This window comes from Clarias gariepinus, chromosome 24 (genome assembly GCF_024256425.1).
Source record: "Clarias gariepinus isolate MV-2021 ecotype Netherlands chromosome 24, CGAR_prim_01v2, whole genome shotgun sequence".
Lineage (NCBI taxonomy): Eukaryota > Metazoa > Chordata > Actinopteri > Siluriformes > Clariidae > Clarias > Clarias gariepinus.
In genome coordinates, this window is record NC_071123.1 from 16,886,036 (window position 1) to 16,898,082 (window position 12,047).

Genomic DNA, 12,047 nt, shown 5'->3' on the forward strand with positions numbered 1-12,047 from the left:
TTCATATTATTATTTGTCACATACACAACCATACACAATATGATATGCAGTGAAATGCTTATATATAATATATATAATATAATAAGAATAATATATAAGAAAAATCTAAAATCTAAAATATAGAATCTACAATTTTGTTACAATAAAATAAAATAAAGTATAAAGCAGAAGAAAAAAATGAAAAATGTATACATACTTCAGGAAAAGAAAAATACAGTAGTATAATGTATGTTATATTAGTATAATATATTATCTTATACAGTATATCAATATATAACATATAGCAATCAATGTTCTATTTTTCTAAGTTTTTCTTTTCCTGAAGTGTATATACATTTTTTCTGTCAGACTTTGTCTATATTTTAACAGTTGTTATCTATGACCTTTCTTAAAACTCAAATTGTATTATGGTAGTGATGTGTAGTATTATGTTTTCTCTAAAGATGTCAGTAGTCGCACCATCAATGATGTTATCATGTGACCATGAATTTTTTTGCATATATTTTACTTATTGAGGTGTGTATACATTTTTTGGGTCCAAAAATTTATAGAAAATATATACAGTATAAAATGCACACAATACTCCTACGCTTTAATATTAACTCTGTTAAAAATCATTAAAGGTCCCATAGTTTTCTATTTCTTTAACAAGTCACTCAAAGTGTGTGTGGTGTGTCTTGTTATTGCTCCAGTGGAAATGCACATCAAATTATGCATTTTTTAGGTTAAGTCACATTAGGTGGAAAATTTAATTGGCTTATTTATGCTCTTTTTTATATATTTTTTTCTCTTTTTATCATGTATTCGTTTGCACATAAACCCATCTAAATGTTTAGTAATTAATAAAAAGGGAATCTTGTAAAATACATCCCCTTTTTGTGATAATTTTTTATTCGTATAAATATCTTTTTCAGATTCATCGCTAAATTAAGTCGAGTTTCAAAATCGAACTTAAAAAAAACCTTAAGTACTTTTAAATAATAAATATAAACTAAGTAAAATTTAAAGTGAGGACCAATGTAAAGTGGTGAATCTGTTTAATGTTAAGTATTAAACAGTTACACATACAGTCATGTCCAGCATTCAAATGTACAACACAACATTTCAATTACAAAACAAATCATATTATGCATCACAGAAAAAAAATAAACACAAGCAATAATAAACAATGGGGATACATACAGTAATCACATCAAAGACAAAGGTTGAAATTACATCACTTCAAATGCTTTGGACCACTTCATAAGGAAAAGGCAGAAAAAAAAATCAAACCCCCTTTTCCACTACATTAGTACTTCCACTTCCAAAAGCATGTTCATAAAAGCTTAACTTAGAAAAAACAGACATTTATAAAATAGGAGAGTGAAAATCATTTGAGTGAAATGATAAACGCTACACAGTGAAGTCAGTGATAACCACACGCTTATAATTCGAAAAGCTTTGATACTTGAAATATTTGCATAGTTTAAATTGACATTGTTGCTCGCGCTTAAGTGTCATCTAAATATATTATGATAAAAATATGGGTTAAAGATAAGAATAGATATGTAAACATCGTCTTAGAAAAGGAATATCTCTTTAAGTCTTTCAGAACGGTGGCTTTAACACCACCGCATAGAAACTTTGAAATGTTGGAGAGACCTGATGTTTGATCATAATATAAACAAATCAAAATAAAAAAAATAGGTGAAATGTTGTTGAAATGAACAAACTTCCTTTTTTTTTCAGCATGTGATTGTGAAACTTCAGTATTCCATCAGTATGTAAATGTAGAAATCAGAGCATAGTTTTCTTTCATGTCAAAACAAACTGTAAACATTTTATTTTCACTTCTTGGGGTGGGGAGCGGATTCTAGGTGGTTATTTCAGTGGTGATACGCAGTACTGTTCCAACGATACCAGGATCTGGAAGAAAAGAGGGCATAGTTCATAACCCATTTACTGAGACTGCTGTTTAACGGACGAGGGACTGAGATCACAAGCATGCATACAATTATATAGCCTGAATGCAATTAGTATATAATCAAAAACAGGTCAAGATCATCCGAGAAGCTTTTCTGCTCATCACGGTTGTAAAGAGTGGTTATTTGATCTTGCCTTAATCTTCCTGTCTGTTCAAATCTAAAGGCTCTTAAGAATGTTGTTGCATGAAAATCCATCGCAATCTCAGTTATCTTCATTTTGATGTTTATTGTTGATGTTAACCCAAGCTCTTGACCTGTATCTGATTACATTTATGTATTACACTGCACTATGATTGGCTAACTGGATGACTGCATGAGTAAGAAGGGTAGTACAGATACATGCTACATTAATATATCCGGTGGCATCATTATGCTATCAATTTGACAAGTCTGATTACCCTGCAGGATTGAAGGATTGATTGACCCCCTGTGATGTCAGAGGACTGGAGGAAGACAGAGTGTTTGGAGAAGACCCGCGACTCGGGCTGTTGGGAGACGAGCTGCTCGACACTGTGGGAGAAAAAAGAGCTCTTACTTGTTCAATGAGTATAATATCTTTTATACTAGTTCTAACAAATATATATGGAGAAAAGGTCTTACCACCTCCTGAAGGAAGAGGACTGAAGGGTCTGCTAGGTGCAGGCTGAAATGAAAAGCGTTTGTATAAGTGAAACAACAGTCATTTAGAAGAACAACCTAATACTGTACATCATCATTTTAAGTGGTTGTGATGCTCGCTTGGGAAATGAAACCATCAGATTGTTAAAAGAAAAAGAAAAAAACCTTACCAGTCTGGCATTGTAGTTGTGTGATTTTATAGGTGAGGTGGCAACTGGGCAATAGATCCTCTTCTCCTTCTGTCGTCGGTTGCAGAACCACACCCGCACCACTTCCTTTTCCATCGACAGCTGCTCCGAAATCATAGTGATTTCCTCCGAGTTTGGTTTGGGATTCTGTAAAAAAAGAAAAGAAAAGAAGGACTACTTAAGTGGCAACTCAGATCGGTTTTGTCCTGCCAAAACCTGAACCCACTTGTAGAAATCCTTAAGTTGGCATCCAAGCATCCATTTGTTTCGAGTCCAACAATTTACTCACATCTAGGAAGCGTTTCTCCAACGTGAGCTTGATGTTGGTCTCAATACTCGTTCTCTTTTTTCTCTTCCTCCCATATCCTTCCATAAGTGGTGGCAAAGTGGCGGGATTGGCCATCGAGTCCGAGGGTGAGTTTTCTGAAAAAGGGTCAAAGGGTAAAATAATCACATATATCTATTTATGTCCATATCCATTATACATGGTCACTCTGTTTGTACGTATTTGTTTACCTGCATCACTGAGCCACTTCTCCAGCAATGGTTTGAGCTTGCACATGTTCTTGAAGCTGAGATTAAGAGCCTCAAAGCGGGAAATTGTGGTTTGACTGAAATCATTTCCATAGAGCTTCCCCATGGCCAAACCCACATCTCCCTGAAAATAGAAGCGTCAGATTAACAGCTCATTAGATGTCCTTTAAATTTTGGTCCGTTGCCTACTTTTGCCTATTTTTTTTTTTTTGGGCGAACAAGCCTTCATTGAAATGCATTTCAAAGCTCGTTTCCCTTTAATGTACTTTATTTACATCTGTCTGCAAAGTTAATTTGAATTTTTAGGTCATTGCCTGCGTAAAGCCCAGCTTGATGCGTCTTTGCTTGAAGGACTTCGCAAACTGCTCCAACTCCTCCAGGTCACTTGGTTCGTCCTGCTGTGACGCACCCACGTGCTTAGGCACCTGTAAGTGAGGCATGTCCAAGTGTGCGTCCATGGAAGACCCAGCCAGGCCTGCCCGACCCATCGCCTGTGCAGATAAAAACTATAGATCAGATAAATAGATTTAAAGTTCTCGATCTAGCACATGGGAATCACCATCCAAACAGCATTGTTCTTTTTTTCTGACACACCTAAGCCAGTTGATTAGAAAAATACAGTAGCAAGCAAGCTTCTTTACTATCCTAATCAGTTGCTTTTGTTTTATTTTCTTAGTTTTAACCTGAAGCTTTTCATGCAGTTGACATCCAGTAATATTATATCAGTAGATCTGGAGATGGGGTTCTGAGAAACTGCAACAGGTATAACCAGGATATGATAATCTCTTTTGTTTACCTGAGGTGTTAAGGCCAGTCCAGGCTGGTGCTGCAGGAGACTAGGCTGGGACTGAGAGGGTAAGGACAGGAGATTCGGCTGCAGCAGGGCTATAAGGCGATATAAACACAGAATTAATATAATACACAAACAATAAAAAAAAAAAGAGAAGCTGATGAGGAAATGACTGTTAATAGCAGCTGTACCGTAAGTGATAACAGGAACTAACCTGTATCAGGGATGTGCTACAGTATTAAATGTAACTAATACAAATGGATGAAGATGATATGTCTGGTATAACATACTATATATATATATATATAATATATATATATATATATATATATATATATATATATATATATATATATATATATATAATACTTTCCTGTGGTATAAAGGGAATAACACTGTTATGAATGAATATTCAGCTTTGGGGTTTTAACGGTAACTCTGCTACACATCGCATCAATGACTTGATGATCATTTCCCTACTACACCACAGCTCTAATTCCTTATGTGACACTCTGTTGGCACAAGGAAACCTGGGGTAAACATATAGAGGATGCTTGATTCTAATTCGTCAGATTTATTTTCCACAGTAGTGACAGTTGCTCTGATTTCAGGGCGAATCAGGGTTGTTCAGATTTGCTCGTTCCAATATGTTATCATTTCTGTAGTAAGAAGTCTAATCACTAGGATTTGCAATGGAGGACATACCTTGTACATAATCTAAGTCAAATAGATATAATATATAGTGACATATACAAATGTTAATATATGTGAGGAGACATTTATGGAACGAGCATTAAAACTTTTTAACAGTCTATAAGAGTAGTTTTTTTGTTTGTTGAAGAGAAAAAAGTGAGGCTGATGAAGGAACGGACGTGTTTTAACCTTTTTAGGGCCCAAGCACTATGACGTCATTATGTTTTTGTTGCATCCAGTGATATAGGAACATTGTGGAGGTTGCTCCTTTAAAAATTGCTATCGTTTGCGAAGTATAAAGACTGACCTTGGTGTCCTGTCTGAGCCTGGGACAGGAGGAAGGGTGAAGATGAGGAAAGGTGTGAGCCCGACATGAGGACCAGCTGGGGAAGTGGGTGCAGCGATGGCAAGTCCTGAAAATACACAGCACAAAAGCATTCATGACGCCTCCATTCATGGTCTATAAGCCTACCATCAGAATACCATGTGATTTAGTGTAGGATCCATGGTAGGAACGTTGAAATTGGCGTACCCCAGGCAGCTGCCCTGTAGGAGCGGGCGAACCCTGCGTGAGATGACATGTCTTATGCGATGGCGCAGAGTGAGGAGAATCGTTCAGGTCCTCTGTCTTTATCTAGAAACCAGGAGATACTATGTCATACGTTGTGATCTAAACTGTATCCCAAAGATACACAAGAAACATTTCTAACAGAAGAAACTAATTGGGTAAATCCAGTTGCTGAGCATAAACTGATAGTTAGTACTACTTTGTATTATGTATGAGTGTATGAGCTTGGATAGGAGTCACGTGTACGCTGGTGTCCGTTTGTGCGTGCGTGCGCGCGTGTGTGCGTGTGTATTCAATCCAAGGCTGTCTGACTTGTTCTACCAGAGGGAGCTTTTGAAAAACATTCCTTCCCTGCCCTCAGGCTAAAGCCTATGCAAATGAGAACCTGAGGCTAGTTCCTGTACATGGGACTCAGTAGACTCGTCTGCATAGCATTACATGAGAAAAAGGGCCAACGTAACTTATAATAAATCAAGGTTAATTATGAGCTCTGTGAAAGAGATTAGCAAAAGCTCTACAGAGTGGCCGTTAACGTGTATATAGGGAGTTGCTTGGACATGCAAACTGAGTGATTTACTGGTTAAGAAATTATTAACATGTGTATTTACCTGTCTTGTGAAGTCAATGCCATTTTGTTCGATTTCTGCAAAAAGATGAACAGAGCATAATCGAATAATTAGTTCATATCATCCTTCCTCATTTTAAATGTTTTGCTATATATAAATACACAGTACATTCTCTACGTGAAGCTAGCAAGTAGCGACGTTTTATCTCAATTCCCGCTGTCTCCGTGGCTCTTTAGGGGCCTTGTATCTTACGTTAACCATTATGGAGACAGAGTTTTGTCAAGGGCTCTACTGAGTTCAAAGGTTGTTAGGTCCAGGTAATCTGTCCTGATTTGATATTCAAATAGGGCCGTGTGAGGCTGTGGTTAGCGCATCAGTGCTCGCTCGGCCTGTGCTATGGAAATCTGCGCTCCTCCCCGAGCCAAACTTCCAGTATGGAAATGAAGCGCCCATGCAAATGGGAACGTATCCATGGTAACCTTTCGCAAGCCCTCATATTTGAATGTTTACAAACCCCCAGGTGCATCTCTGACTTGATTCTTTCTCTGTTAAAGTCTTTCTTTCTTTCTTTCTTTCTTTTTTTCTTTCACATAAGCATCGCAGATACAATAGGGGTTTTGTCTAAAAAAAACTAATTAGATCAAATAATATTATGCAAGTCAAATCATTCTAATTTACTAAAACCAGTGTCAACAATAGCAGGTAGAATCAATTAGGTGCAGTATGTGGGATTAGTCTTGACTACAAAAAAAAAAAAAAAAAAATTGTTAAACCCCAAAGAATATTTGGGAAAAGTTTTGAAATTTACATGAATATCCTGTCTAAATATCCTTTTTATGTATAATTATTCAAGTACCTCAAGTACTGTTGTGTTTTGTATACCTTCACATTTTATATATATATATATATATATATATATATATATATATATATATATATATATATATATATATATATCTTAACTATTGTGTACATCTTCCACTTTTGTAGCTAAGATGCAATTGCACTAAGATCACAGTAGTTAATTTGGGCCTTTGATGAAATTTTGGAATATTACAACAGGTTAAAACTCCTTCAGGGGACAACAAAGAACCAGTGTTGATGCCTGTTTGTTGTATTTTGTGCTATATATCTTTGATATTTGCTAGAACTAGCCCAGAAGGTACTGCTGTAGCAACAACAGACTGTTTAACCAAGTCTAAGCTGACATGTAACAGTTCTTAGTACATGTTTTATGAAAATGTCAATGGTACGTTCTGAACTTATTCTGGTTATGATAGAACTTACACATAGGGTTAGATTTCAATCAACATTGTCCGTTATTGTATAATTGGAAACTTGAACCAAATATTGTATTTATGGTATTTGTTTAGAGTATTAAAAAAAACTATTTTGAGAAATAAAACACATTATGATTATTTATGGTTATATTATAATACTTATTCTTATAGTATTGCCGATTACTATCAAACTTATTGCTGTACGACTAGTAGTCTAGTTATATTTTCCATTTCATTTTTAATCATAGTCATAATTCTAGTTGCACTGTTGGTTTAGTTATTGTCATACGCAGATTTGTAGTTATCATCTGTTGTAGTTATTTTCATATGTAAAATTACTGTTATATATATATACACACATATAATCATAATTATAGTTCGGCCATTATGATTAGAAATTGGTTATGATGTTTATATAGGTTTATTATAGATTTGTTGATTATGTAAATATATAATTTGTAGTTAATGAGTTTTTAGGTTGTAGTTATAGTAATAATTTCGTAGTTAAACATATAATTATAATATATAATTATATTCTGTATATATAATTATAACATATAAAGTTGAAATTACTCAATTAAAGGTAATTATAATTATAGCTCAATTATGGTTCATACTTTTGGCATGGTTACTGTTACAGTCAAAGTTATAATTGTGGTCATAGTTATACACAGTAGTTAGTTAAGGCAAAAATATTTTTGAAGGTATAGTGTCATAGTTATTGATATAGTCAAAGTTTTATTCATAGCTATAATTTTGTAACTATAGTTACAAAAAGTTAAAACTAGTGATATAGTTCTTGTTGTTGTTATATTTCCACATGTAACATTTAGAGATTTAGTTACAATCATAATTATTAGTTATATAGTTAATTACTGTAGTTAATGTTTGACTACTAAAATTCCACTATAAAAAGGTTCTGGAGGAAGCAGTATAAAAAATATAGGGAAATAACTCTTTATTACTCTACAAAATATTACAATCCTTTTTTTAATGATACGATCATGTTTGCACCTGTGTACAGGAAAAGCCTGAAACTGATATTTAGTATTACAGGAAACGATGCTAGACAAAACAATCATTTAGTATATTGTGCTCTCTCTGAATCCAAGTTCCTCATTTCAGCCCCTTGTGTTCCGTACGGAGGCAACTAACTATGTGTCGGTATGGCCTGAGGGCATGAACGCTTCACTGCAAACAGTCCACCACCCCCACGCATATTGCATATGCACGCATGCACACACACAGACACACACAGGCACACACACACACACATGCATCCTGGTACACTGCTATGTCCTTGATGAACATTATAGCCTTAAGCTCTATGCATCTCTTTTTGTCTCCTTATAGTTCGGGAGCTACAAACCTGACTCACCATGAACAGGTTCAGGAGTCTTAACTTTACACATCTGCTTAAATGATCAAATCAGCAGTTTTGCTGTAGAGGTGATAAGGAATACGTGATAAAGTAGGCATACTACACAACTGCTCTTGACTTATTTTTGGTGAATCTAGGAGCTTGTTAGTCAATAGGCAAAAACACATAGTTTATGCAACAAGCAACTGTGTTAATGCCCCAACCGAAGATATTACCAGAACGTGTGGTATTGTGCTATCAGTGAATCAGTGACAGCGGTAGGATAAGGTGGCAAACAACAGGGGGAAAACACAAACAAACAAACCATGGGATTCATGCGAGACAGTGGTATTGTGATGGAGTTGTGACAGGCGAGAATGTGATTAAGGGTTTTGCACAGACCTGTCTGGGAGAAAGACCATAACAGCCAAGACAAAGAGGAGAACTCACTGGTCAAAACCACAAACGGCTCCGACGAGAGACACACGGAAGCTTGTGTCTTTCTCGTGAAAACACCTCAACCAATGGGAGAGGTGTGGTAACAAATTCTAGCTGATATTAGTTAAAAATAATGCACTAAGAAAGTGTTAATAAAGCATTAAGCACTAAATAAGCAGTGATATTACTATTACGCTAATATAAAAAAAAAACATATTTTATTTTTTTGTAGATTCCTGTGCTTGGATCTCTCATGTAAAAAACCCACACCTTTCGATATAAGAACCTTTATAATATTTATAATAAAGGTTTTAGATTATATATATAAAATCTATAACCTTTATAATATTTACAGCATTAAGATGATTGACTTTATAGCTACTGTCTGTTTCACGATAATTAAAAAAACTTTCTGTTACTTTAGAGTCAAAAACCATGCAATTAAAATATTGAACCTAAAAAAATTTGTGTGTGGACGCATTCATAGACTTTATAAAAATGTTATCTTTTTTTGCAGTCTTTTCTAATCCTGTAACTGAAACCGTTATAATATCATAATTAAGAAAATAACTTCCTTCAAATGTTTATCTTTCTTCTATTCACCGTTTTCCCGTTGTCAGGAGTATAACAGGTTGTAACGGTGTGCTGAATAATTACTCCTAATCTCAACTGATTATGTTAACAATAGGTAACTAAGTAAGTAAATAGGTATTAAATACCGTATTAATGGTTGAATTCCATCCAACTCAGATACAGTTCAAGGTAAGGGATGAATAGCTTCTTACCTGTGTGTTCATGCTGAGGATCCCTCTGCTCGACAGCCTCTGTGCTCATCTTAATATCTGTAATGATAAATATAGCTGATTTTCCTACTTTATGCGCACACTGGGCCAATTCATGGCCCGGTCAGGAAAATGAACTTGAGGTTTTATTCTAATGGGTCTGACTTTGAAAAGGTCTCCTTTATGTAAAGGGCTAGTTGTAATATTCATAAGAGCTGAGGGGATCCCTGCTCAGCCTCCAGCCGCCAGCCACCAGCCGCTACTGGCTCGGGCCCTCCTCCCTAATCTCTTCTAGTCAAAACCATTTAAATGGGTCAATATGCTGTGCAAGCATGAGATATGATTTTGCAAACCAGCTACAGAAGCGACCTACAGGGAAGCGAAGAGTAAGAGAGACAGAGAGTCTGTCTGTAAGTCATTTCAGTTTAAAGTACTCACCTTAAAGAAAGCAGATTGTGGATGTGCTTGGCTTGATTTCTTCTACAATCCTGAGTCGGTCATGAATGAAAGAAGGAGCAAGATGCACGCAGGAGGTTACGCAGAAACTTCAACATTTGGCACAAGTGGGTTCAGGGAGAAGTATTCACCTTTTTCACGATCCCACACAAGCTGATAGACAGATGATTTGCATAAGGCCCACAGTGCGTCCTATCCAGACGCACTCTTTTTGCATAAAACAACATAGGGGGAGACGACAAACTGCAGAAACTCAGGTGAGTCTGTGTGTGTCTCTGTGTGTGTGTGCATGCGCGTGTGCGTGCGTGTCACTTCTCAAACCTGAAATGTGTCAGTTTCTTGCCTGCAGTGTTTATGTTGACACAAAAGCATGCTCGTGAAGGTTTAAAGGGGCGATACAGTAATGAGTGAAGTCCACTGGGACATTCACTACAAAAGTAAAAAAAAAAAAAAACATTTTTTTTTACAATTTTATCAATTTAATCACACTGATGTGTTTTTTTTTAAATCAGATTTTTAATAAAACAACTAATAAACTACTTAATCCTACAATTTATGCTCCATCTAATACTTCTGCCAATTCACTTCAGAAGAAAAATCTTTACTTTCTAAATTATTGCTAAATATTGGTCTATAATCATATATTTGTAAGGTATTAATGTAAATCTGTAACCTTTTAATCTGTTTACTAAGTATATTCATCACTGTCATCTATCTGCTGTCTACCTCAGCAGTTTGTATTGTTAGCAGCTAGCTATTACAGTAGCATTCAACTAGCCTAGCAGAAACAAAGCTCTTGTTAGCGAAGATGATAAACAAAATTTCTTGGATACATGTCACAATGTCACTGCCTTGATTCACCCAAAGTATACTAGCAACTTTATTTATTTATAATCTGTGAAAAAGAAAAGCTAGCAAACTTTTAGCAAGCTAGTTATCATTAGGAGAAGTAAAGGGAATTATCTTGCTAGCTAACATTTGAAAGATAAGGAATAAAGTTGTTGGTAGTAAGAATTAGCTTTTTTTTTTTTTTTTTAACTTTTATTTTATTATAAAAATATAATATTTTTTCTATTATTCTTTTCTCTTTTTTTCACCTCAACCCACTAAATTAATTTAATTAAAGGGTGAAAAGCATTAAAGTGCTTTTCACCCTTTAATTAAAGCTCAAAGACCTCCACAGTTTTCTAGAATCATTGTGTTTGTCATGCTAATACTTTTTGTCCTCTCAGTGATTTTAAACCAAATGTACAGTTTGATTGATTTTTACAGGTTTGTAAATATTTTAACCACAAACACGTATACAACTGTAGCTTGCTTTCCATCTGTGGTATGTTAACCATGCTAGTTACGTGACATGCGACAATCATTTTCGTACAATCAATTGTGTAACTTTTTACAACAGATTTTTATGCAAGATTGATTTATTAAAAAAAGCTGTTTGAATGAACAGCTTTTAATGCTGGAAAGCAATGTTTTGCTTATAATTTGACCAGATTTGTTTCTGCTAATAACATACACTGCCTGGGCAAAAAAAAAAAAAAAAAAAAAAAAAGGCACACACTCTAAGATTCAGTCACCTTTATGTTTGATTACAGTTTGTGTATTAAAATAATTCCTCATGCTCCCAGAAACCACTCTTTCACAATTTGAGTCCTGGAATATGCCTGTGCCATCATGGAAGAAAAACTCTCTATTGATGTTATACCCTGGTCATGATCTTTTTTCTATTGCTCCAAAGTCCAATATATATGTTCAAGTGTCCCGTATGTGTGTGTGTATGGAAATGGTTCTTATTTTCACTGTTAAA

The 12,047-nt window shown here is 35.1% G+C and overlaps 1 protein-coding gene across 3 annotated transcripts; it reads right to left on the reverse strand.

Annotated features, from left to right (window-relative positions):
• Positions 1-1,020: 1,020 nt before the first annotated feature.
• Positions 1,021-10,475, reverse strand: pou2f3 (POU class 2 homeobox 3). Of its 3 annotated transcripts, none has more exons than XM_053485662.1 (13): positions 10,220-10,475; positions 9,785-9,841; positions 5,964-5,998; positions 5,320-5,421; positions 5,095-5,200; positions 4,101-4,189; positions 3,619-3,795; positions 3,287-3,428; positions 3,060-3,193; positions 2,753-2,917; positions 2,565-2,607; positions 2,363-2,474; positions 1,021-1,905 (listed from the first exon to the last, which is right to left on the reverse strand). In XM_053485662.1, the coding sequence occupies exons 2-13, from the start codon at positions 9,831-9,833 to the stop codon at positions 1,866-1,868; spliced, it is 1,194 nt and encodes a 397-aa protein (XP_053341637.1). In that variant the 5' UTR covers positions 9,834-9,841; positions 10,220-10,475; the 3' UTR covers positions 1,021-1,865. The 3 variants fall into 3 exon arrangements, with proteins under 3 accessions (XP_053341637.1, XP_053341636.1, XP_053341635.1); XM_053485661.1 differs by having other exon boundaries at positions 2,568-2,607; positions 3,619-3,810; XM_053485660.1 differs by having other exon boundaries at positions 3,619-3,810.
• Between the last annotated feature and the right edge of the window lie 1,572 nt (positions 10,476-12,047).